Source organism: Chiroxiphia lanceolata, chromosome 19 (assembly GCF_009829145.1).
Source record: "Chiroxiphia lanceolata isolate bChiLan1 chromosome 19, bChiLan1.pri, whole genome shotgun sequence".
NCBI lineage: Eukaryota > Metazoa > Chordata > Aves > Passeriformes > Pipridae > Chiroxiphia > Chiroxiphia lanceolata.
Window position 1 is genome coordinate 500,316 of NC_045655.1, and position 24,247 is coordinate 524,562.

The 24,247-nt window shown below is 44.1% G+C and overlaps 1 protein-coding gene and 2 long non-coding RNA genes across 3 annotated transcripts in view; 2 read left to right on the forward strand and 1 right to left on the reverse strand.

The window, feature by feature from the left end:
• On the forward strand, positions 1-21,429 carry LOC116796367. Its single transcript, XR_004360334.1, has 3 exons — positions 1-88; positions 737-773; positions 20,449-21,429. It is a non-coding gene; the product is annotated as an uncharacterized LOC116796367 (long non-coding RNA).
• On the reverse strand, positions 5,879-23,117 carry LOC116796359 (myosin heavy chain, skeletal muscle, adult-like). Its single transcript, XM_032706925.1, has 38 exons — positions 22,899-23,117; positions 22,673-22,816; positions 22,425-22,581; positions 22,094-22,121; positions 21,881-21,995; positions 21,698-21,790; positions 21,144-21,207; positions 20,881-20,979; positions 20,689-20,792; positions 20,473-20,611; positions 19,722-19,840; positions 19,475-19,624; positions 18,473-18,643; positions 17,442-17,751; positions 17,251-17,336; positions 16,643-16,743; positions 16,440-16,607; positions 16,157-16,280; positions 15,935-16,071; positions 15,578-15,833; positions 14,550-14,792; positions 14,268-14,444; positions 14,038-14,183; positions 13,860-13,950; positions 13,382-13,771; positions 13,014-13,140; positions 12,798-12,916; positions 12,104-12,300; positions 11,569-11,752; positions 11,317-11,482; positions 11,029-11,153; positions 10,523-10,831; positions 7,969-8,172; positions 7,491-7,616; positions 7,227-7,397; positions 7,034-7,138; positions 6,793-6,888; positions 5,879-6,173 (listed from the first exon to the last, which is right to left on the reverse strand). The coding sequence occupies exons 1-38, from the start codon at positions 23,100-23,102 to the stop codon at positions 6,018-6,020; spliced, it is 5,901 nt and encodes a 1,966-aa protein (XP_032562816.1). The 5' UTR covers positions 23,103-23,117; the 3' UTR covers positions 5,879-6,017.
• LOC116796364 overlaps positions 22,026-24,247 on the forward strand; it is a 12,473-nt gene continuing 10,251 nt past the window's right edge. The window contains exons 1-2 of the long non-coding RNA XR_004360331.1: positions 22,026-22,190; positions 22,913-23,054. This is a non-coding gene — a long non-coding RNA (uncharacterized LOC116796364). The remainder of the gene's footprint in view (positions 22,191-22,912; positions 23,055-24,247) is intronic.

Sequence of the window (24,247 nt, forward strand, 5' to 3'; positions counted from 1 at the left end):
GAAATGCTGATGCTCTAATCTGCTAGAGCAGAACTTCTCGTCCTTACCCTTCTGTTAAGACATAGCTGGGTACTCGACCATGGCAATGGTAAGGACATACTTTGCTTATAAAATCAATAAGAATCCGATCAGACTGAAGTAAAGTGTGTTTCTTGCAGGCTGTTTGTGTGTCATACTGTGGCTGACATGATGTGTTGCCTGGCAAAGGAATGTGTTTTGGAGATCTATTAGACATACCTAATGGAGAAATCTATGCTGGCCCAGGAAAAAGAAGTAGTGGGAAACACAAACTGAAATCTGGAAGAAAGTTACTAATAATCATTAATGAGGGCCTTGAATGCATCCTCTGGGATGAAAAGCAGCTCAGGATATTCATTGCATGAGCTATGAGAGATGCGACCTAAAACCCCAAATCCATGGACCTAGAACACAAGCCCCAGGATAGTGCTGTTAGTGAAATTCGAGGGGCAGGGTTTTTTTGTTTGTTTTGGGTTTTATTTGTTTATGTGTTTTCTTTTTGTTTTGTTTTGGTTTTTTTTGTTTGTTTTTTTTTTTTTTTTGTGGGTGTGTGTGTGAATGTGTGGCTTTTCTCTCTTTAAGTCCTGTCCCTCTGTTCTTAGTGGTTGCTATGGTTGCGACCTTGCTTCAATTCACGGAAATCAAAGCAGTTACCTCTCCTGGTATGGAGTGTTGGAAGTTACGTTTTTGTAAAGGTGATGCTGTTCTTTTCCAACAGGGATTCCAAATGGCTTCCTGAAAAGCTACAGTGACAGGTAATCTGCAGTTAAGGGGAAGGTGTCATTTCACTGAGCAGAGGAAGGTAAAAACTGTGACCTGGGATGTTGGGATAAACAGTTCTGGAAAGTGCATCACAGTTGTCTAATCATCCTCCTCCTACCAGAACAGCAAACATGAGAGGATAACACCTGAGCATTGTTTTAAAAAGAGATGAGGGTGATATAGAGGATACTTTTTTCACCACACACTGGAGCTCCTGTGACATAGAAGATTAGTAGGGTGGAAAGACTGAGAAGCCAGTGGGAAGAAGAATGCCTGGAAATGTCTGTGATGTTGGAAAGCAAAGCAGAAATGACAGAAATCAGTGTTCAAAGTTTAGTATTAGAAAGAGAAGACAACCGGATTATGAGGTATGATTCATGTATAATAGAAATTCAAATATCTTTGGATGGAAGTATATTAGCTTAATTTTCAAGCCTGACTCTTTTGAGGCTATAAAAGGAAGTTAGACAGACATTGCATCACTTTTGCAACAACATTCTGTATGAAAAATCTCAAAAAATCATAGAATTGTAGAACAACTCAGGTTGGAAGGGACCTCAACAGATCATCTGGCCCAGACTTTCATGGGAAAGGGAATTTAAGTGAGATTATCTAGCACCTGTTCAGTCACCTTGTGGAAATCTCCAGTGACGGAGACTGGCCTTAGGCCATCTATTTCCCTAAGACAATTGTTCAAATGAATGATTTTTCTGACTGTAATAATTTCTTTCATAAATCAAGAATAAACCTCTCCCAGTGTAACTTGCACCCACTACCCTTTGTCCTCGCCATGTGGCTCAGAGCTTCTGCCCTCATTGACACACCCTTTAAGTACTGGAAAACTGTGATGAGGGTGTGCCCTGAGCCATTTCTTCTCCAGGGAGAAAAGAACTAACTCCTTCATTCTTTCCTCATAAGGCAGGTTCTCCAGTACTTAATCTTTGTGGTCTCCTTCAGACCCACTCCTCTGTCCATGTCTTTCTTGAACTACGAAGATCATAACAGGACACACAAGAGGCCTGACAACTGTTGAGAGAGTGGGATAATCACTTCTTTAACTGTGCTAGTAATACCTTATGCATGCAGTCCAGCATAATATCTTCCTTCATTAAAATAAGAATTTTGATTCTTTGTTAGGTCCCACAGAGATTTTCGTTTGTATGTTGGAATATAATGTCATTGCTCTGCAGGACACTTATGCAAGTGCTGTGCACAGGTTGGAGCTGTGAGGAGAAGGAGAAGGACTGTGACGTCACTGCTCTGTACTTCAGAATGTATGTCAAAGAGTTACCTGCTTGTAAAATAACATCTCATGAAGAGCTTGCTATGCTTTTACTCTCTTTGGTCTCCAAGGAGTGTCCCACACTCTACCTGCCCTTCCAGTCCCCACCATCACTTCTGCTATCCCAAGGTGCCCCTAGTTCAGTGTTTTCAGCTGTTTCTTTCAACACCACTGCTCACAAGGACGGGGTGTGAGGATGCACCAGACACAACCTACCCGCGCCTCCTTCGGTGCCAGGACAAAGCAGAGATTCAGAGAACAGATCTGTTTCTTGAGGCACTCTGTGACCCAGCAAGACAGCCATTGTAGGGCAATGGGCATGAAATGGGTGAGTGGACAATGGGTTCACAAGAACAGGGAGGATTCCCCTTCTGCAGACTGTAGGTACAGCTGCTACAGTCTCTCCCTGCATCCCTTTGTTCTTCTTATCACACCTGTGGCCAATGCAGCCACTGTTCAGCACCTGGGAACAGCAGCTACTCACACTGTGACCCAGATACTTGAAGAGGGCTGATGTTGTAACTTGCAAACACTTTCTCAGATGATCAGAAGCAGCAGAGTTGAAGTCCAGGGTCAGGTACCAACAGCCAAATGATGTTAAATTGATTGCTCTCTTCCTTTCTCTTTTCTTTTTTCCTTCCTTCCATCTCCACTCTTTCTCCCCTCTCCTTCATCCAGTTCCTTGTTCCCCACCTCAGTTTTTCTTTCTCAGTCTTGCTTTCTTTTTAATCTTTCTCAGTCTCTTCCTCCCTTCCCCTCTTTTCTCTGTCTTTTTCTACATTTCATTCTCTTTCTCAATTTCTTTTTCTCAATTGCTCCTGACCCCCCTCATCCTCTTCTCTCCTCCCTCTCCCTCCTTTGTTTCTCTGTTCCTTTCCCTCTTTTGCTCTCTGGTCCCCTCCTTTTCTGTCATTGGGGAGGAAAGCCCTTTCTGGTCAAGGCACTGTTCCTGTGGCCTGAGGGCATGGACAGTGAGTACCCGGAGAACTGGAAAGCTGGATCTGGCATTATCAGCTCAGTTGGTGAGAGCATGGTGATGGTTAATGCCCAGTTGTGGGTTTGATCCCTGTCTGGGCCATTCATTAAGAGTTGGACTCAATGATCCTTGCGGGTCCCTTCCAACTCAGAATATTCTGTGATTATTGTAAGGAACTTCTTTCTTAAAGTCAGAAACACTTTCTCCACATTTTAGTGCCTCTTCTAAGATTGATGCCTCCTATCTTTCATGGCCAAGCTGTTTAAGGTCAGAGAACTCCATAGTCCACATGAGGCAGCAGTTTCAGTGAAGCTCATCAGCTGCATCTGTTTTAAACCTTCTTTTAGAGATGTTCCTTTATGCCTGTAATGGGCCCATGTTTTTCCCAAGATCAGTTACCTGTGCATCAGCACATTTCAGGGCACAAGCCGTCTGACTCCAGAAATAGTGCGTTGATGCAAAATGACTCCTGTTCTCCACCTAAGGCAGCAAATCACAAAGTGAGGAGAAACTGGTTTTCCTTAACCCTCCCTTTAATATTCCACTCTGATTCCAAAAAGTCCTTAGCCAAGCTTTCCAAGATGGCTGGTGGCAAGGCCAGGTCAGCCCAGTGCAACGTGTGGGACTTCTCAGCCTTTCCCACACATGTGATTTGAAGCAGATAATTGGCCCAAGGTGTTGTCATTTAAGGAACCTGCAATGTTACCTTTCATCGGTTGAGCATTTAGGAATAAATCCTCAGGCCATCAGGTGAGAGATGAGCCCCAACAGTTTCAAGCGCTCCAAGTGCATCATGATTTTTCCACAGTCAGACCAGGCTGTTCATTTTGGAGGGTCATTATAACATTGTCCAAAGGGAGCAGGGATTTTCGGCATCAACTTATGGTTCCCAAAGTTGTTGTGATCTTTGCTAATCAGTCAGCAGGTTTAAAAAGGTAATGATGGAGCTGGAAATGCTTCTCCATGTTTTCACTGAGCCACAATTGCTATATGGTCATTTTTTAATTAAGCTTTTACAGTTGTTTGTTGATTTGTTTTTTTAAAGAAATACGTGCTTTAGGACAAACGAAATCTTCTTATTTACTTTCAAGGTGTAGAAACAAAGGATTTGTCTGGAAAGAAAGGATCCCACTTATTTCTTGGGACCATATGTGGGAAGGGAAAAGGAGAGCAGTGATTTCCCCTTTTTGGTGCCCAGATCTCACTGTCATGAATACAGTTTTCACAGCTTCACACATAGAGATGCTGTCTCTGAGGAGCATTACTTACAGTGACACAGGAGTCAACACAGGGCGTCACCTTTTCCTAAACAGATTTAGTTGCTGCCCAGCAAACTGCTTCCATATTTAGTTATAACATCGGAGGATTCCTTGTGTGAATACCTCAGCGCGTCTGAGAGGAGGAGGACCTCCCAGTCCTGAATGATGTTGCTGCAAAAACACTGTGGTCAGTGCAAAAAGCTTCCTTTCTTCTGTCTCCTTCCCACCTCCCCTCCAACAGCTCCAGCTCCCTTCCCCAGCAGTTTCACGTCTCCTTGAAGTATTCCCTGGAAATGTAGCAGTGTAGAGCTGTCCAGGAACCTTGAGGGACTAATAAGTGTCCCTGTAGTGTGAGAGAGCCAAGTCTCTGTACAATGGTAAAATGGAAATGGTATCTGCATGTAGAACCTGCCCTTGGCAGCTCTGTGATATGCCTGGGTCCAGTGCTGCCACAACAGTGGTTCCCTGTTTTAAGTCCTGCTTCTTACCTTGCAGGAAATAGCCTCTTGTTTAAGACTTCAGAGCAGCACACATTGTGTAGATGACTTGTTTCTTCTCTGTCCAGGCCTAATGTAGTCAGTGTCTACATTCCACTTACCATTGCTGCAGGAGTCAGACAGGTAGGACACAGTTTGGCATTATTATCTATGTGGTTTTTCCTCTGTAAAGTGTTAGGTTTTGTGGTATCTTTAAAGTGATAATGTTCTCAGTATTATTCTCACTTGCACGATCAAAACCAGTTCCTTTAGCTTTTTGTATCTATACATAACTCTTAATTGTTCCTTAGCACAAAAGCTTATATATTTCAATACTGGAAAACACTATACTGTACTGAAGCAGTTCCCAGCTCATTCTGGTGGCTCTATATGTTACATTGGTTGGGGTTTATCCTTTTGTTCACACTTCTACCAAGCTGTTCAATAATCTCAATTTCATTTACAACAGGAACATTCTGCATTAATATTGCCTATTCTAACAGAGAAAGTAAGAAACTGCAATGTCCTCTTACCCAAATAATACATTATTAGTTTTGTTTTGGAATTGATTGTTAACAACTTCTGCATGAAGCTACTAACAAGGCTACCTGACCTTTAAATCTTCTCAGTAACAAGCCACTCTCTAGAGTTCCTGGCCTTCACCTGCCTTATTCAAAGGGGACAGCACCTCAGTCCTTGCATTAAGTTCCTCCACAAGGACTCAGAGACATCCAGTTACTGCTGGGGCTACAAATGTTTTTCTTATGGGGCAATTTACCTCTGAATACCACTTGCCCAAGTGGTAATGGGACCGGCAATGAGAACCTCTGAGTACTGCAGCCAGAAAGAGGCAAAAACATTTTTGCTGTGCCAAGACAGAAAAAGTACTTGTCCTGCCTTTGTCCTGATTGTCTCCCAGTATGAAAATTAAATTAGTCTTATTCCCTCCTTGGTGATGTATAAAGACACAGTGGAGAAATACTGGAGATGGGACAAGTAAAGCCCTGCTGCTACCCAAAGGTTAAAGTGAAACAAAATATTTAATTTGAAAATCCCACAAACTTATGTAACTGGAGGATTGAATTGAAACAACCAAAAGCATTGATTCTGCTGTGTATGCAAAGGAATCTATATTGTTTATTCTCTACATATTGACATGGTGATAAACACTTCTTGCAGAAGGAAATGACAGAGGGTTCACATTTTGTGCAGCCCTCAGGTCACTTTGCTGCCTCGTGACATCCTCACTCTTCCTCTCCTATCTTCTTCCCATGAAACTCCCGACTCTTGGCTCGGAGCTTGTTGACCTGTGACTCTGCAATGTCAGCCCGTTCCTCGGCTTCCTCCAGCTCGTGCTGGATCTTGCGGAACTTGGAGAGGTTGACATTGGAGAGCTCCTCCTGTGTGGGGAGAGGGAGTTGGTGGTGAGGAGCCCAGGGCAGGGATTTCACTCCTCCTGCACCTCAGCCTTGTGGGGCTTCAGCTCTTCCCTGGGGGAGGCACAAACCTCTGTCCCCCTTCCACCACTGCTCACATGTCAGCTCACCCCAGCCTCCTCATCCTCCCCTTCCCAGGATCCCTCTGGGAAAAGCATCACCAGGACTGTGTCATACGGGAGGAACAGCTTTGTCACTTGGATTTGTCACTTGTGCTCTTGTTCTCCCACTACTTGCTGCCTCATTGTCAGTGTCACTTATCAGGTTGAGAAAGATCCTGAAGCGTTCTGCTGCTGACTATTAGCAGAGATTCAGGAACTTCTCAGTGAGTGGATGTGGCCCCCGGGTTTGTTTGCTCTGACCTCCTGCACAAAACAGGCTGTAGAACTTGCCTCAGTTCATCCTTGACTGCAAAGTGCCCAGAGCTCACCAAGGCCTCATGACACAACAGCAAAACAGCGAGGCCAAGGCTGTTGTGCCTTGGGAGTTTCTTTCAAGCCCCTTTCCTGGTGTTCAGCCTCATTCAATGCCTGTGCTGCCCCAATGGAATGTGGCCCTTGCCCATTCTTCCAGCAATACTTACAGCTTCCTCAGCCTGTCTCTTGTAGGATTTCACCTTCATTTGCAGCTTGTCCACCAGATCCTGCAGCCTGAGAATATTCTTCCTGTCTTCCTCAGACTAGAGGAGATGGTAAGGAGGAAGGAGAATGAATTCCTGGTTCTGCATCACACAGGATTAAGAAATCCCCTTGGGGATGGTGTGTGCAAAATGAGACTTGCTGTGAGAAAACTCTGTTTAAGCCCAAGGAGGCCTCCAGCTTTACCTGGTAGGTGAGTTCCTTCACCCTCCTCTCGTACTTGCGCACACCCTTCACGGCTTCAGCGCTGCGCTTCTGCTCAGCATCAACCTCCCCTTCCAGCTCCCGCACCTGCAATGAGAAGCCCGTCCCTGCAGCTTCCCTGCGGGTGTCTCTCCAAGGGATGGGGTCACTCATGCACCAACACAGCCCTACTCACCCTGGCCTCCAGCTTCTGGATTTGCTTCTTGCCTCCCTTCAGGGCCAACTGCTCGGCCTCTTCCAGACGAAGCTGCAGGTCCTTCACCGTCTGGTCCAGGTTCTTCTTCATCCTCTCCAGGTGGGCACTGGTGTCCTGCTCCTTCTTCAGTTCTTCTGCCATCATGGCCGCCTGAGCAGAGCAAAAGGTCAAAGCCCTTGTGGGGCTGGAGACATTTTGGGGAGAATACATCCCCCATCAGCAATGAAAGGAGCCCCGACTCACATCTGTGATGGCCTTCTTGGCCTTCTCTTCAGCATTGCGGGCCTCCTGGATCGTATCCTCCATTTCGCTCTGAATCTGAGAAATGTCTGTCTCCAGCTTCTTCTTGGTGTTGATCAAGCTGGTGTTCTGTTGAACAATAAATATTTTGTCCAGTTAGTTCCAAAAGAGAACACTTATTTTAGGAATGTATTGTTTCAATGTAAAGTTATCTTCTATATATCTAATATTAAGATTCTCCCGATGCATCTTGTGATGTCATGCACAGCTAGATAGCAGAGAGTTCTTAAAATTTGAAGAAGCCCTTCTGACTTCTGATGCAATTCTACTCATTTACCTATAATCCGTTTCTTCATACAAGTTTACTAATTCTGGTTAAGGTGAAGTTTTTTATCACAACTGTTGATTTAAGAATTTGCACAGCTGAAAATCGGTAAAGGAAAAAAAAGGCTCATGAGGTTTTGAATCTCATGAGTCTAACCTGAGTGTGGAGGAGCTGAACTCTCTCACTGGCATCCATCAGTTCCTGCTCAGCCACTTTCCTCGACCGCTCCGTCTGCTCCAGGGCTGCCCGTAGCTCCTCAATTTCAGCCTGCAGCAGGTTTGCTCTGCGCTCCACCATGGCCACCTGCTCCTTCAGGTCATCCTGGGTCCTGAGAGCATCGTCCAAATGGATCTGGGTGTCCTGTAAGAGAGGAAAGAGAATTTAAAAGGCATCACAGCACTGCTGCAATTGCCACCAGTCCAGTAATTACTATGGTAGTACAATATATATAATCAAATATTTATAGGAGGCATTATTGTCAGTAAATGCACAGTATCTAAGAATGTGAGCAGGAAGCTGATTCATGGTATTGTGCTCTGTCCCTGGCTGAGTGACAGCCCTGCCTAAATTTTAGGCTGTGCAAAGGGAAGGCAAGCCTGAATTCAAACTCTGACTGACAATACTTCCAAGATAAAGGAAACTGGACCTTTGTTCCTGCTTGGGGCAGCAGAAAGAACTTTCCTTCGTCCTCTGAAGTGCTGCTATGTAACAGATACTATGCTCTGGGGTTGAAAAACAAAGAGCACATGAGTGACAGGATCCTACTATTCTGTGTAGGCTTTAATGATACTGCAGTAAGACAACTTATAACCGTCAAAAGATGGCCCTCAGAGCAAAGGATACGAAGTACAGGTGGCAGAGTACTTTCCTCCAGTCAGAGGAAAGGGTTTAAGAAGGAGAAGAATGACTGAAAAGGTGAATGGGTGTTTATCTGGCTGTGTAGCTGATGTCATAATCAAGGTTTTGGCTTCTATGATCATGGGTATACCTTTGAGAAACTCTCTCTGTTGGGAGCTGACGAGATTCACCTGAGCAAGTAGGGCAGGAGGGTGTTCACCAGTAATCTAGCTAGAGCTTTAAACTAGACTTAGTAGGAGAAGAGAACGGAGTTTTGAGTTAGGGAGAAGAGCCAGGGCCTGCTGATGCATTAGGAAGCAACAGGGAAATGTTCCAAAGAATTTAGGGTTCATTCCTCTAAAAAAGTGATAACTGAGGTGCCTCTATACCAATGCATGTAGCATGGGTAACAAATAGGAGGAGTTAGAAGCCCCTGTACATCTAGAAAACTCTGATCTAAATGCTGTCACTGGAGCCTGGTGGGATGAATCACATGGCTGGAGTGCTGCATCAATGGCTATAAAATGTTCGGAAGGGACAATGAAGGTACAAGGAAGGGGCAAGGAAGAAGGGGTGAGAAGGTGGTGTCTATGGATTGTTTGCACAGAGCTGTCTTTGAAAAACAGTGATTTGTCAGGTTGATAGCTTGTGATTAAAAATTAGAGGCCAAGCTAACAAAGGAAACCTTATGGCTGGTGATTACTATGAGGATCCTGACCTAGGGGAGACTTGTAACCAACTATCATAACTTCGACTATTGGAAGCATCGTGTTTTCATGACCCAGTCCTGTTAGGAGACTTGAATCACTTTGACATCTGCTGGAAAAGCAGCACAGCAAGCTGTAAGCAGTCCAGGAGATTCCTGGAGTGTATGAAGGATAATATCTTCATCCAGGGGATAGGCTGCCCCACTGAAGAACTGTTACTGGGCCTGCCACTTACCGACACAAATGAACCAATTAGAGATGTCAAAACTGGTGACAAACTGGGCTGCAGTGATCAACCCCTGGTGGTATTCATGATTTTGAGGGGTCTGGGCCAGTTGAAGAGTAAGGTCAAGACCCTGAATTTTAGGAGAGTGGACTTTCTGTTGTTTAAGGAATTACTGGGTGGAACCCTGTTGAGAAACTGTCCTCAAAAATAAAGAAGCAGAAAAGAGTTAACATTTTTCTTAGAGTGCAAGAGCTCTAAATTGCCACTTGGAAGCAGTCAGGCAAGGAAGGCAGTAGAACAGAGTGGGTGAGCAAGGAGCTCCAGAACAAACTCCAGTGTAAGAAGGAAAAGCATAGGCAGTAGAACCAGGGACATATATCCTGAGAAGACGATAGAGATGCTGCCTGGATGTGCAGGGGCAGGCTTACAAGAGCCAAGGCACAGTTCGATCTGAATTCCTGTTTTTTAAAGTTGAGTTACTCCCATTGAGTACTGTGGGCAATTCTGGGCCCTGCAATTAAGGAAATATGAGACATGAATGCATCTAGAGGAAGGCAGCAAAGCAAGAGAAAGCGCTGGAAGGCATGTTATCTGAGGAGTGGCTGAGGACATGAGGGTTGTCTGGTTTGCAAAGAAGGCTGCTGAGAGGTGACCTCATTGCTCTACAGCTTTCTGAAGTGGGGCAGAACAGAGAGAGCGCTGATCTCCCTGATATCCAGTGACTGCATGTTGTGGATGTGCCACCACTGGAAGTGTTCAAGGTCAGATTGGATGGGACTTTGAGCTGTCTGATCTAGTACAAGGTGTTCTAGCCCACGGCAGAGGGGCTGGACTAGATGAACGTTGTGGGTCTCCTTCAACCCAAATCATTCAATAAATCAATGATTCTATGATATTACACAAATGAGATTCCTATATGCACATCCTTAGCTTAACATACCTTGAGCACAGCCTGTGTGTTTCGCAGGTTCTTTTGTGCCTCTGCAGCCACACGGTTGGCATGGCTGAGCTGGATCTCCATTTCATTCAGGTCTCCCTCCATCTTCTTCTTCAGCCTCAGGGCTTCATTCCTGCTCCTGATCTCAGCATCCAGGGTGCTTTGCATGGACTCCACAATTCTGAGGTGGTTCCTCTTCAGCTGGTCGATCTCCTCATCTTTCTCTGCTATCTTCCTGTCAATCTCAGACTTCACCTGGTTGAGCTCCAGCTGCAGGCGCAGGATCTTCCCCTCTTCATGTTCCAGAGAGGCCTGGACAAGTGGACACAAACATGGGGAACACTGATAAACCTACTGCTTGCTTTCTAGGGAATTTTCTAGAGAATATTCCAGGAAATCTCAGCTGGCTGCCCTCCGCAGCCAGAACAGAGCAGAAGCAAGGCCTTTTTAGCATTGTTTCTGCCTTGCTCACACATTTAGTGCAGACAGCAATGATTCTGACCAGGTACCTCAGCTTCCTCCAGAGCAGCCTGGATTTCAGATTTCTCCTGCTCAACTTGCTTCTTGACTTTCTCCAGCTCATGAATTGCCTTTCCTCCCTCCGCAATCTGCTCCGTGAGGTCGGAAATCTCCTCTGTGGGAACAATGACCAATGGCTTGCTCAGGCCCAGAGCAGAATGGGAAGGGCCCTGTCCCACCAGGGTGACAGGCATCTTTGCAGAGCTGCAGGCACAGACCCCGCAGCAATGCTCAGCTGGTGAGAAAGCCCATCCCGGAGCAGAGGGCCAGGGACTTACGCTGCAAGTTCTTGTTCTCCCGCTTCATTGTTTCCAGGTGGTCCAAGGACTCCTCATAGGCATTCTTCATCTTAAACAGCTCCGTGCTGAGGGAGCGAGACTCCTTCTGGGAGGCCTCCAGCTCAGCCTGCGTTTCCTCATACTTCTGCTTCCATTCTGCCAGGATCTGAAGAGAAACGGGGCGTGAGTAGGGATGTGGCCATCCCGGGGGGAGGCTCTGCCCAGGAGTCCCAGGGCTGGAGCCCAGAAGACCTTGTCAAAGTTCTTCTGCTTCTTGTCCAGAGCAGCGCAGGCAGCATTGGATCGCTCCACATCAATCATCAGGTCCTCCACTTCATTCTGCAGCCTCTGCTTTGTCTTTTCCAGGGAGGCACATTTGGCATTGACAGCTTCGACGTGTTCCTCTGCATCCTGCAGGCGCTGTGCCAGCTTCTTCCTGGGAGGACATAAGCACAGTGGCAGCTTAGAGCTTAGAAGGGAGTCAGTTCTGCACTGCCATGAGAGGGCAGTTGGCCACTTTGGGGGTTTTGAGCTGAGCACTTTTCGCAGATCCTAAAGGATCTGTCCTTTCTGTGTGCATTAGGCCTGTCTTTGCACTTCTAGCCCTAAAGCCTATGCTTTCTCTTCCAATATACACTTTTTCCCTCCTCCCCTCTCTCTGCTTTGCACACAAAGACAGTATATCCCTGCCTTTATTTCAGCCCTGTCTCAGCCCACTCAGAGACTCCCATTTCCCTTGACCGCTCTCAGTCTTCTGCAGTCATTTCTCATCCCACTCCCCACGTACTTGGCCTCCTCGAGCTCCTCTGTGCGCTGAATCGCGTCCGTCTCGTATTTGGTTCTCCACTGGGCCACTTCGCTGTTGGCCTTGGACAGGGCGCGCTGCAGCTCCCCCTTGGCTTCCTGCTCCTCCTCATATTGTTCCCGGAGCAAGTCACAGTCGTGGCGAGCGGACTGCAGGGCGTGGGCCAGGGCGTTCTTGGCCTGCAGCAACAAGAGTATTGAGTCACGGACCAGAAATACCCTGGGAAATCTGACTGAATATTAATGAGACACTGTATTATTCTTCTATGCAAAATGACAGTGGGGACTGACAAAGAGAATAATGGATAAATTCTAGGGAGAAGCTAACGTGAGAAGAGAAGCACTAAATTACCTAAATGTTTTTTTCCCCTGTCTCATCATGATAGCTCAGTAGTCATGTAAGTATCTGAAGCACCTCTTAGAGAGGAGGCATCTAATGGCAATATCCTGGGAAATCTCTTCCGATGAATTAATTTCACACTGCAAACAAGAATGCTCAAAGACTGTTTGCAACAAAGGGCAGAGGTAGGCCTGGAGGACTAAATCCACTAATCACACTCGCTGCAGAAATGAAAACATTCCCCCAGTATGGCTTGTGCTAAGCATATCCTGCCCCCACTAGGCAGTGTGACATTATGAGTGTTTTCAGTGGCCAGCTGTAGGAAATCACAAATTACCTTAATTTCTTCCTCTAAGTGTCTCTTGAGTTCCTCAATCTGTTGAGTGAAAGCCTGTTTGCCTCTTGACAGCTGAGAAATCAGAGCATCTTTCTCCTCCACCTGGCGTGAATATTCACCTGGGAAAGCACATGAAAAGGAGGCACTCTGATCGTTATTTTTGACCCCAACAAGCTGTTTTAGGAGTCCCACCACACACAGGGGAGTCTCTCTCACCTGACTCTGTCTGCAGACGAGCTCTTTGAGCATTGAGGTCATTGATCATGCGCTGATGCTCTTCTTCCTTTGTCTTAATCTCACTCAGCTGGTCTTCCAGGGTGCGGCACATCTTCTCCAGATTTGCCTGTGGAGGTCAGAGAATGAAAGAAGATTAGCATTTAGATGCCTTCTTATTAGGAAGAGTAGGATTCTAAGCAGAAAAACATGAACAGACTTGCAAGCTCTGGACTGTTCCTTGGTGTTAGAAGGTAAGAAACACAGCTCCATAGAGAGACAGGGAGTTAGATGGTAACCAGGCTGTAATTTGAAAAGACGCATTTCAATGGAATTAATTTTCAAGTGGTTTACAGTCTCTTTTTCCATACCTTGGCTTTGGAGACAGACTCCATGTTACTGGCCAAGTCATCAATCTCCATCTTGAGCTCACTCTTCTCCTTCTCCAGCTTCTGCTTGACGCGCTGCAGGTTGTCGATCTGCTCCCCGAGCTCAGCTGTGCTGTCCGCGTGCTTCTTGCGCAGGGCGGCAGCCGTGGCTTCGTGCTGCAGCGTGGCCTCTTCGAGGTCCCGGCGCATCTTCTGGAATTCTGCCTCCCGCTTCTTGTTCATCTCCACCTGAGCTGCCGTCGCCCCTCCTGCTTCTTCCAGGCGCTCGCTGATCTCCTCCAGCTCCCTGGACAGGTCAGCCCGATGCTTCTCTGCTTTAGCGCGAGAGGTTCGCTCGGCCTCGATTTCCTCCTCCAGTTCCTCAATACGGGCCTGGAGAACACGAGGGACCCTTAACACCCGTGCCCTCCTCCTCCCTGAGCCGAGCCTGGGGCAGGCAGGGGAAGGAGCAGACACTTGCCTGCAGCTCCTTGATCTTCTTCTGTAGTTGCATGCCCAGGGCTTGTTCATCCTCGATTTTGCTCTGGATCTGGCTGATTTCAAAGTCTTTCCTTTGGGCAAAGCAAAGTGGGTTACAGCTCAAAGGAAAAAGACAAGAGCTGCAGCCCAGCACTGAGGTGCCCCAGGGCCACACTTACTTCTTCAGTTTCTCGTCCAGCTGCTGCTTATCATTCTCCAGATCCATGATGCTGTCCTGGGCCAGCTTCAGGTCTCCTTCCAGTTTCCTCTTGGCTCTCTCCAGGTCCATGCGCAGTTTCTTCTCTTGCTCCAGGGACCCTTCCAGCTACACAGAACAAGGCCATCAGTGCTCCACCAGCCAGCTCAAACTCCATACCTGTCTGTTCCTGCTGTGTGTCCGTGGGCTTACATCGTCCACTTGCTGCTCCAGCTTGGTCTTGGCTTTGGTCAGTGTATTGACTTTGTCCTCCTCTGCCTGCAGGTCATCCAGGGTCTGCTGATGGGCCTCTTGGAGGGCTTTCTTCTCTTTTGTCAGCTTGGCGATGGTCTCGTCCAGGGCTGCCATCTCCTCTGTGAGGTTTTTCACCTTCAGGAAGAAGGGAGCAAGTGTAAATCAATGAAGTAGATACAGAAGTCCTGGAAGAGCACGGGACTCTTTTCTGGCGTGTGGGTGAGATTTTCTGCCTCATACCTTGTTTTCAGTTGCGTGCTTTTCCTTCTCCACCTTGGCCAGTGTTAGCTCAAGGTCATCAATATCTTTCTTCAGCTCTGAACATTCATCCTCCAGTTTTCTCTTCTTGGCTGTCAGCTCAGCATTGATTTCCTCCTCATCCTCAGCCCTTTCAGTCACTTCTTTAACTTTGGCTTCCAGCTGGATTTTGGTTTTGATGAGCTGGTCACACCTTTCCTCAGCATCAGCCAAAGCATCAGCTTCCTTGTGAAAAAATACAGGAAGGATTATTTATTGCTGAAGGAACAGATGTGCATTTCTAAGACCTTTGGGATTATTTTTGGGAAAAAGTTATTGTGCAATTATGTTACAAATTACAAATCTAGAATAAGATTTTCATAAATTTTATTTTTTTCAGACCTTTAGAGTCATCAGTGCAGCTCTGTGTAGCTACATTGCATTTCACCTTATTTATTTCGTGTGTATTATAAAGTCACTTAGATTTAGTTTTCCTTTTCTCTTTAGAAAGTGATTGTTTATTATGGTGTACTATATTCAAATTTATGTGGAAGTACTGAGAAATGTAAATAACTCTACCGTTGAGGAAATACTTGAAACTTGAATTAGTAGCTTTATACCCGGCTATTGCAGTTAGTGGACACTAGAATAAAATTCATCTTTCCTCAAAATAGACATTTCAACTCATGGGTGTTGCCAAAATGCTGTCCATCATTCTGAGAGGCCAAATGGCTTTAGAGACAAACACAGTGCTTCTGTTTTAAATTCTAATGGGCATCTATGTCTTCTGGGAGCAATAGGTACAGGAGCTGAGGAACTCATTCTTTAGATTAAACTCCACTTCACAGTAGTGAGACTGAATGGGGGAAAGAATGTGGTCTGAATTTTACATTTAGTTACCTCGTATTAGGCTTAAAATATTTTATAAGAAAGCTTAGTATGCAATTTGAGAATCCTGTAGTAGGAAAGAAGAGTTAGATCTTATTTATTTATTTCCCCTGTAAAGAAAGTTATAGAAAAATGTTACTCACAGCCTGCACTTGGAGCTGCAGATCATTTTTTTCCTGCACCAGTTTCACCATTTTCTCCTCCAGCTCCTTCCGCTTTGCCTCAGACTTTGCAAGTTCTTCCTTAGTTTTCTCAAACTCCTCCTTCATGTTGGCCATCTCCTTCTCAGACTCTGCACTCTTCAGCAAGGGCTTGATCTTGAAGAACAGCTTCATCCAGGGCCAGTGTTTGACATTCATGAATGCACGAATGTTGTACTGGATGCAGAAGATGGACTCTCTGGAGCATAATTCAAGTGTACAATGAGTATTTTCAGTTTGAAAATTGTCAACACTTTCCTCCAACCACAGTGAGTTTAACTGAAGACAAGGAATGTGTACCTTCTCTCCACCATTCTCTGGTACTCCACCCTCATCAGGAAGCCCCTGCATCTGGCCTGTGTGCGGGTGATGAGCTGTGCCAGCTTCTCATCCCTCATCTCCTCCAGGAGCCCCAGCAGCCCAGCTTTGAAGAACACCTTAGAGAGGGAATGTTGCAGGACATCACTGTCAGGCCAGGCAAAGCACAGGCACAGAGTGAGTGAGGGAATGGGGGATTTGTACCTTGGTGTGTCCAAATTTGTACTGGGTGTGGTCTACATCAATTGAGCCAAGGAGCTTCTCGGAAGCCTTCTTGCTGTCGATGAACTGTCCCTCTGGGATGGCACTGGCATTAAGCACCTTGTATCTGTGAAAAGAGGAAGAGAAGGCTATTTTTTCCCAACCAACACACAGGAGCCACTAAACCCCGCCAGCTCATATATAGCTGTTTTTGACAACAAACCAAATGGACCTATGAATGGACCAACAACACTTTTAATGATGCTGAGAAGTGCAGTGCTCTTACCTCTGTTTGAAGTCAGCATAGAGGACTCTGCTGGGGAACCCTTTCCTGCAGATCCTGATCCCTTCCAACACGCCGTTACAGCGCAGCTGGTGCAGCACCAGCTCGTGCTCCATGGCACCTGAGCAAGGCAGAGCAGAGCACAAAGGAGTGGCACAGATTCCAGTGTGGAGGAGAATGGATGTCAGAGCAAACCCTCTTCCTACTTGAGCATCTTACCGGGTGTTTTGGTCTCATTGGGGATGATACAGCGCACAAAATGGGGGTGAGTGCTCCGCAGATTGGTCATCAGCTTGTTTAAGTTCTCCTGTGGGAACACATGATCACATGCTGCAGCTTAGATTAAAGAAATTTGCTTCTGCATGCTTTGTACCTAGATGCCAAGGAACTAATATAATGGATCTTAGGAAAAAGAAGCTTTCAAATTCAAAATTTAGATTTAAATAAATCTTCTATGCACTTTTCATTAAAAAATATTCTCATAAAGGAGTTTAAAATTTTTCACCTTATTTTGGAGGAAGTAAAATAATACTCTATAAATATTTTATGACAAGCCTTTTGGAGATTAATACTTACATTACATGCCAGATTCTGAAAAATGTTTTTCAAAAAGAATGTGAGTGAACTCCTATTAGAAAGTCAGAGGATCAAATGAAGACTGGATCCTAAATTTGAACAGAAAACTACTAGAAAAAAGCACTTCATACTTATTATTGTTCTTCATTCAAGAAATGTCAGAAGGAGAACCCAAGTGTATATAGCTCAGATTTGACAGTGTTCATGTCACTTTATAGACAATGAATCCATCCGTTACCCGGAAAAGAGCTGAGACGGTCTGGAAAGAAGAGCCCTTCTTCTTGCCACCCTTCTTTCCACCACCAGCACCACCACCGCTAGCCTCTTAAAAAAAAAAAAAGAAAAAAAAAAGAAAAATTTTTCAATATATTCTTTTTTTATTGCATCTTTAAGTATCACAAAGCTTGAAAAAGAAAATAAAAAAATAACCTGTTTCTGCTCCACCATAGGAAGCAAAAAGTAAAGCCAGGGTCTTGACAGATGATTTCTGGTACAGCCCAATGACAGTTTCATTCAGGGGGTCCTTGTTCTTCTCCAACCACCCAGTGATGTTGTAGTCCACTGTGCCAGCGTAGTGCACCAGGGAGAAGTGGGCCTCAGCCTTGCCTTTGGCAGGTTTGGGCTTCTGGAAGTTGCTGGACTTGCCCAGGTGCTGGTCATAGAGCTTGTTCTTGAAAGAGGTGTCAGTTGCCTTGGGGAACATGCACTCCTCTTCCAGGATGGAGAAGATGCCCATGGGCTGGAAGATAGTTCAATAAAAAAGAGAGACTGCCTGTAGAATAATATGACTATGACCTGGTTTCAAAGGGAAGATAGTAAAAGACAGAAAGCTGAGAAACAAACTTTGCCATTAAGAACATTTCTTTCTGAAAAGTGAGTTTAAAGATTCACCTGCTTGACTCATACTTTGTGATTTAGGAATGGTTTTTGTTCCAGAAACCATGTTACAGATCAGGAGGAGAAAAGTATATTGAAAAATAGTTTTCACAAATGTGAACTATTTTGCATATTTATTTTGCATTGCATATTTACTTCTGCTTTTGAACTTTCAATCAATTCCCTAAATTATATGGTACTACAAAAAATCTCAGTTTCTTGCTCTCAGACATCAGGCATTGACTCTGTTGGCCTGTCCTTACTTTGCTATGAAACATATAGGAAAAAAATGTATTGTTCAGATAACTTCATTCCAGAATCTTAAGAAAATATTTTCATGTTACTGTAGGAGCTACTCTGTGTTTTTGAAGATAATATCCTTTAATCATGCAAATGGAGATACCTTCCATGCAGAGAATGTGAAAGAATTACTTCTACAGTTTTCTCTGGACTTTGTAATATCTATTATGCATAATTAGCAACAGATAAAGACATATTTCAACAACTAAAACTAAGAAAGTAACAGGGGAAACTTAAAATAATCTGGTCCTGAAAATGCAAGACATTTTCAAGTCAAAATGTACCTTCTCAATGAGCTCAATGCAGGCAGCCAGGTCCATCCCAAAGTCAATGAATGTCCATTCAATTCCCTCCTTCTTGTACTCCTCCTGCTCCAGCACGAACATGTGGTGGTTGAAGAACTGTTGCAGTTTCTCATTGGTGAAATTGATGCACAGCTGCTCCAGGCTGTTGAACTGCACAGTGGAAAAACCCCACAACAACCAGCCCTCGTCAACATGCACAGTTCTTAATCATGCCTTTATCAATCTTCTCAGTTAAAACACAACTGTATTATCACAACCACACCATAACTGGATCTATATGCAGCTTCACAAAGAAATACCTTCATAATGAAAATGAGGGTTTATTTCAGAGCAGATATTCCTAGTGAATCTACTAAAAATCATAAAATACTTTGGCAATTTTTTATTCAGTCAAAAAGGTGTGCTCTTCAGGCAAGGTGTGCTCTTGTCTCCAAATTTAAAAACTTGATCTCTCTGGTTAACATTCCTTGGTTCTTAAAACAATTTACACATCTTTAACCTGTTATTAGCTCAGTTGGTTAGAGCATGGTGCTATAATACCCAGGTCATGGTTTGATCCCCATATGGGCCATTAGCTTCAGCGGTGGACTCAATGATCTTTGTGGGTGCCTTCCAGCTCAGAATACTCTGTGATTCTGTGATATATTTGTCGACGGGTCTCCTAGTTCTGCTCTAGAAGCTCTTCTATAAATATATTGTAATTATGTTGGTTTATTTAATCTCTAAAGTTAAGATCAAACTGTTATATCATAATGCATAAAATACTTTTTGCTACTTCTACACAAACAGAATCACTCTGTGCTTGTGCTGATGAAGCTTTTGAGGATTTTGCTCTCTGCTATAAAGGAAAATGATGGGATTTTTTTCCCCATAAAGTTGCAAATAACTAGCATGTTAAGCCTTCAGAGGAACATCGCTTGCAAGTCCTCAGATATAACAATCTCTCACTGCAAGAGTAGTCCTCAAAACTGGAATCCTTACATCAAAAATCTCGAAGCCAGCAATGTCCAGCACACCAATGAAGTACTGCCTGGGCTGCTTCGTGTCCAGCTGTTGGTTGATGCGAACAACCATCCACAGGAACATCTTCTCATAGACAGCCTTTGCCAGGGCACCCACTGAATTGTTCACCTAAAGCACAGAGGAAGGTTTGGAGGTTATTATACACAGCAGAGGAGAACCAACACCAACCATCAAAGTATGTTCCACATTATTCTATTTTTCCTACCTGCTGCACTGTTTGGCCCTTGGTCACGTATTCATTCCCCACCTTGACTCGGGGGTAGCAGAGGGCCTTGAGCAGGTCTGCTGAGTTCAGACCCATCAGGTAGGCAGCCTTGTCAGCAACTAAGTAGAAGGACAAGAAGATAGAAAAATTAAGACTAATATGACATGCAGCACTTTGAGCGATGAACCCTTTGCAAAACAGCTGCAATATTGAATGTCCTTGTGACCAAATTCTGCTTACTGGATCTCAGAGGAGCCATGACATAGTTATTAAAAAAAAAAATCTTTATTTTGAAACTAAAAAGTCTTAAAAGAAGCATCTAGAAGCAATGTATTTATTAAAATTCATACTAGTATTCATACTAGTATTCATTAGCAATTTTACCCTAGATAATAAGTGGTTTATGAAGTAGAAGTCCTAATACTGAATATAGTCCCTCCATTTTCTTTAAAGATCAACCTGAAACGAATTTTTTAAAAATCTTTCCCTTCTCAGTGGGTTTAAACACACTGAGCAGGCTGTGCTAATTCAGAGTGGTAGCTCAGGAGAGATTTATGGGCATATATGCAATTGATATTGCAGATAATGATTAGGCAGTAATCAAAAAAAGGCTGTATTTTAGATGGCAGTTTCATGCCTATATACTATTTCACTTAAACACATCTGTACTGTTTTCTGTCTCCATCTTCCAATTATTGAATTACTATTGCTACTTCTATTCTAATAGGTCAGCCAAAGATTTTGCTGATACCTTCAGTGCCATCAGGCTCTGCCTGCTCCTCACGCTGCTTCTGCTTGAACTTCAGGTTCCCATAGTGCATGACAGCCCCTGTCAGCTTGTAGATGGCTGTTTTCTCATCAGCACTGAAGCCCAGGATGTCAATGGCACTCTGCACCAGGAACAGTAAAATAAAAACTTTGTCTTGGAGAGATGACAATAGGTACAATGTTCTTAATTGGTACTCACATCTGTGGCCATGAGCTCCTCCTGGTCGTTAATGCTGGGAACAGTGATCTCACCTTGACTCACAAACTGATAGTCATATGGGTTGGTGGTGATGAGGAGCATGTCTGAAAGTAAGAGGGGATATACAGGCTTATTTTAGTCAAGCAAGTAACAGTGTTCAGCAGTCTTCCTCCAGTTATTAATTCTTCCTACCAATTAGCTCTGGCTTCTTGTTGGACATGATCTGATAAAAGATGTGGTAGCTTCTTTCTGCCTTGAGCTGGAAAGTGACTCTGGACTTCTCCAGCAGATCTGGAGAAAAAAATTTAGTTAGAAAAAAGAAGAAACAGGAAAAAAAAAGGTAAAGTAAAAAGAAGATGGGAAGAAAAACAGGGAAGGCAGGATAGATATTTCAATGAAAAGATGTTTTATGGATAGACAGGTGAGTAGATGGATTGTTCAGGAAAGTGTCTTACATGTTTCAATATCTGCAGAAGCCAGTTTTCCTGTGGCACCAAAATGAATTCTGATGAATTTGCCCTTTAAAGGAATTAAAGATTATTAGGATTTACAACATAAAAAATATCACTGAAATGAAGAGTTCTTCCATTTATTCCACGGGGCACAAGATTTCTACTTAGAGACATTCCACTATTAACATAAATTTGTCTTTTTCATTTTTGACCAAAAAATAATCAACAGTGGCACAACTGTATTTTGTGTAGGTTGAATGTACGAATTGAAGGAATGTGTGGGTTTCATTAGAGAAACTATCCTAACTGTATCCTGCACACAGAGAGCAGTTGCCTTAATGATACGAAAACAGCAATTTAAGTAGTTCAGCTGCTTAAATCTGTATTGCTAATAGACAATTTCACTTGTGGTTAAATAAATTTGAGATAAAGCTACTATATTAAATTAGAAACTCTCTCCCATTCCTTGCTTCCTTCCTTCCTGAACAACAGAAAAGGATAACCGACATAAACTTCTATTTCCTATCTTTGAGGAATCATTTTGTTAAGCAACTCACAAAGCGCGAGGAGTTGTCGTTCCTCACGGTCTTGGCGTTTCCAAAGGCCTCCAGCAGTGGGTTGGCGCTGATGATTTGATCTTCAAGTGTTCCCTGCAGGGGGAAAATTATTGATGGTTGTCCTTTCCAAAAATCATGTCAGGAACAGAGGAAAGCATTGCCAGCATGTGTCTATTAATTTACCTGCATTTTGCCTGATGTCTGCTCCTCCTTCTTCTTGTCCCCACTGGCTGCAATTGTTGCAAAGTACTGGATGACACGCTTTGTGTTCACAGTCTTCCCGGCACCGGATTCTCCGCTGTCAGAGCAAGGAGGGAAGCAGAGAGCGTGTGGTCAGGCAGGAGGGGCCCTGGCTCTGGGCAGCCCCTCAGGGACCCGAGCAGGGGGTGTACGTACGTGATCAGGATGGACTGGTTCTCCCGATCTGGGGAAGAGGCAGAAATACAGTACTTAAAAGTCAATGAACAACAGAGAAAGAATGAAACATGGTTAGGTAAGTTAAATGTTTTGCCTTATGTCAGATTGACTTAAACAAAGAAATGAACACTCAAAACACATCACTGTGTGCAGAGGTGTCTTTCCTTTATAAGAGTAGAAACAACGTTATGAAGATAGCAAACCCCACAATATGAATTGTGTTTTAGAACCATGAAAGCTTTGAAGAAGTCCCTTCATATTGCTGAGAATTTAATGGTCCAATCTCTCTGAGACAGACAGAGCCACTCACCAGTCAGCATGAACTGATAGGCGTTGTCAGAGATGGAGAAGATGTGTGGAGGGGCCTCCTGGCGCTTCTTGCCTCGGTAGGCCAACACCACCTCCGGGTTGTACACGGGCAGCCACTTGTAGGGGTTGACAGTGACGCAGAAGAGACCCGAGTAGGTCTGCGAGGAAGGGACACAGCACGTTGGCTTCCCCTGGGCCTGGCAGAGCAGTTCCTCCAGCTGCCCAAAGGAAGCTGCTGCTGCCACTTACGTAGATCATCCAGGCTGCGTAACGCTCTTTGAGGTTGTACAGCACAGCGGGTTCGTGGAGGTGGGTCATCATGGCCATGTCCTCGATTTTGTCGTACTTGGGAGGGTTCATGGAGTAGATCTGATCATCCTTCACAGTCAGGGTCTGTCAGAGGACATGCATGGATGTCAGCTAAGAACCCAGAGTGGGAAGAAAATGTTGTCCTTCCGGCTTGTTTTTCACTCACCTCTCCCTTTTCAGTCTTGACAGTGACTTTCCCTGATTCCCTGCTCTGGATTGTCCCTTTCACAAAGGATTCCTTTGCATGTACCACAAAGACGGATGACTTGGCATCGAAAGGCTTGTTCTGAGCCTCAATTCTCTCCTTCTCTGACTTCCGGAGGTAAGGAGCTGCCTCCCCAAAAATGGCCATTTCGGAATCCGAAGACATGGCTGCACTTTGTGGAGAGGCTCGTCAGTAGAGAGCACTGTGGAAGAGCAGATATATTACTCAATTTTGTCAAAAATAAGCACTTTTTATTAGAATAAAAGATGTGGGGGGAAAGAAACTATATTGATACCCTTATTAGCCTTTTGGAAGGAATTGCATATTTTTGCTTTGGTGGGTTTCAACAGTTATGGAAAATGTGAAAATTATATTCGGCGGAAATTATTTGCTTGTGCTGAAATCACATTTAAAATAACCCATAACTTAGTATTTGGTATTCAAGGACTGTACTGTGTAATAAAGGACCTCAAAAATCCTCTCAACTGCTTAGGCATTCCTAAAATTAATTTGAAATTATTATAATGCTATTTCCTCCCAAGTGATACTAATTCACAAAGCTTAGAATGCTTATACTCCACTGTTTGGAGTATCATACTGAAAACTCAAGCTTCTCAGTGGCTTAGTTTCAGTATTTAAAACATTTGTATAATTGTACTAATAATACAATTTTTTGCTAATTTTATTGACTTCTTGGCATAAATTGCAACAATGCCAAAAGAAGAGCAATACCTTTTCAGACCACACTGAGATAGCTCCTTTTCTAGTACTTCCTTTTTCTTTTTAAAACACAAAGTTTCCAACACAAAGTTTCAAAGCTCAAATCAGGAATTTAAAAATAAGGAATTTTAAAGCCAGTATTAATTTCTCGGAACTGTTTTTTTCTTCCCCCTGTCCTTCCCTCTCACTCTGAGAAAAAAAACCCAAAACAGTAGGCAGCTTAGGAAAACGTTTACATATCACTTTCTATATAGAGTTAGGTACCTGATATTTACACAATAATATTGTGCTACATTTGTACTAAAATGAGAGAATAACAGGATAATTCTTTATTTGTGTCTGGAGGAACAGGTAGTGGCTTCCAGAGGAGGAGAGTTGCAGCTTCCATTTTTTGAGGCAGAGACCAGGCAGAGCAGCACAGGGGTCAAACAGCAGTGCTGTGTTTTACACAGGTGACAATCAGATCTTGGTTGCTCATATTACAGCTCTTTCTACTCTTACTGCTTTAGTGATTCCATGGCAAATTTTGGACAAAACATCACATTAATTCACATGTTCTGAGACAAAATATTGAATTTTACACTTTTCGT

What these genes read in the sequence shown, in the direction of transcription:
- LOC116796359 (XM_032706925.1), bottom strand. Translation starts at nt 23,102, where the DNA reads ATGTCTTCGGATTCCGAAATGGCCATTTTTGGGGAGGCAGCTCCTTAC. An exon ending in CTATCAGTTCATGCTGACTG is followed by an intron (nt 22,122 to 22,424) that starts GTGAGTGGCTCT and finishes CCTCTTCCCCAG; the next exon opens with ATCGGGAGAACCAGTCCATC. An exon ending in ACACCCGGTAAGATGCTCAA is followed by an intron (nt 16,608 to 16,642) that starts GTAGGAAGAGGG and finishes ATCCATTCTCCT; the next exon opens with CCACACTGGAATCTGTGCCA.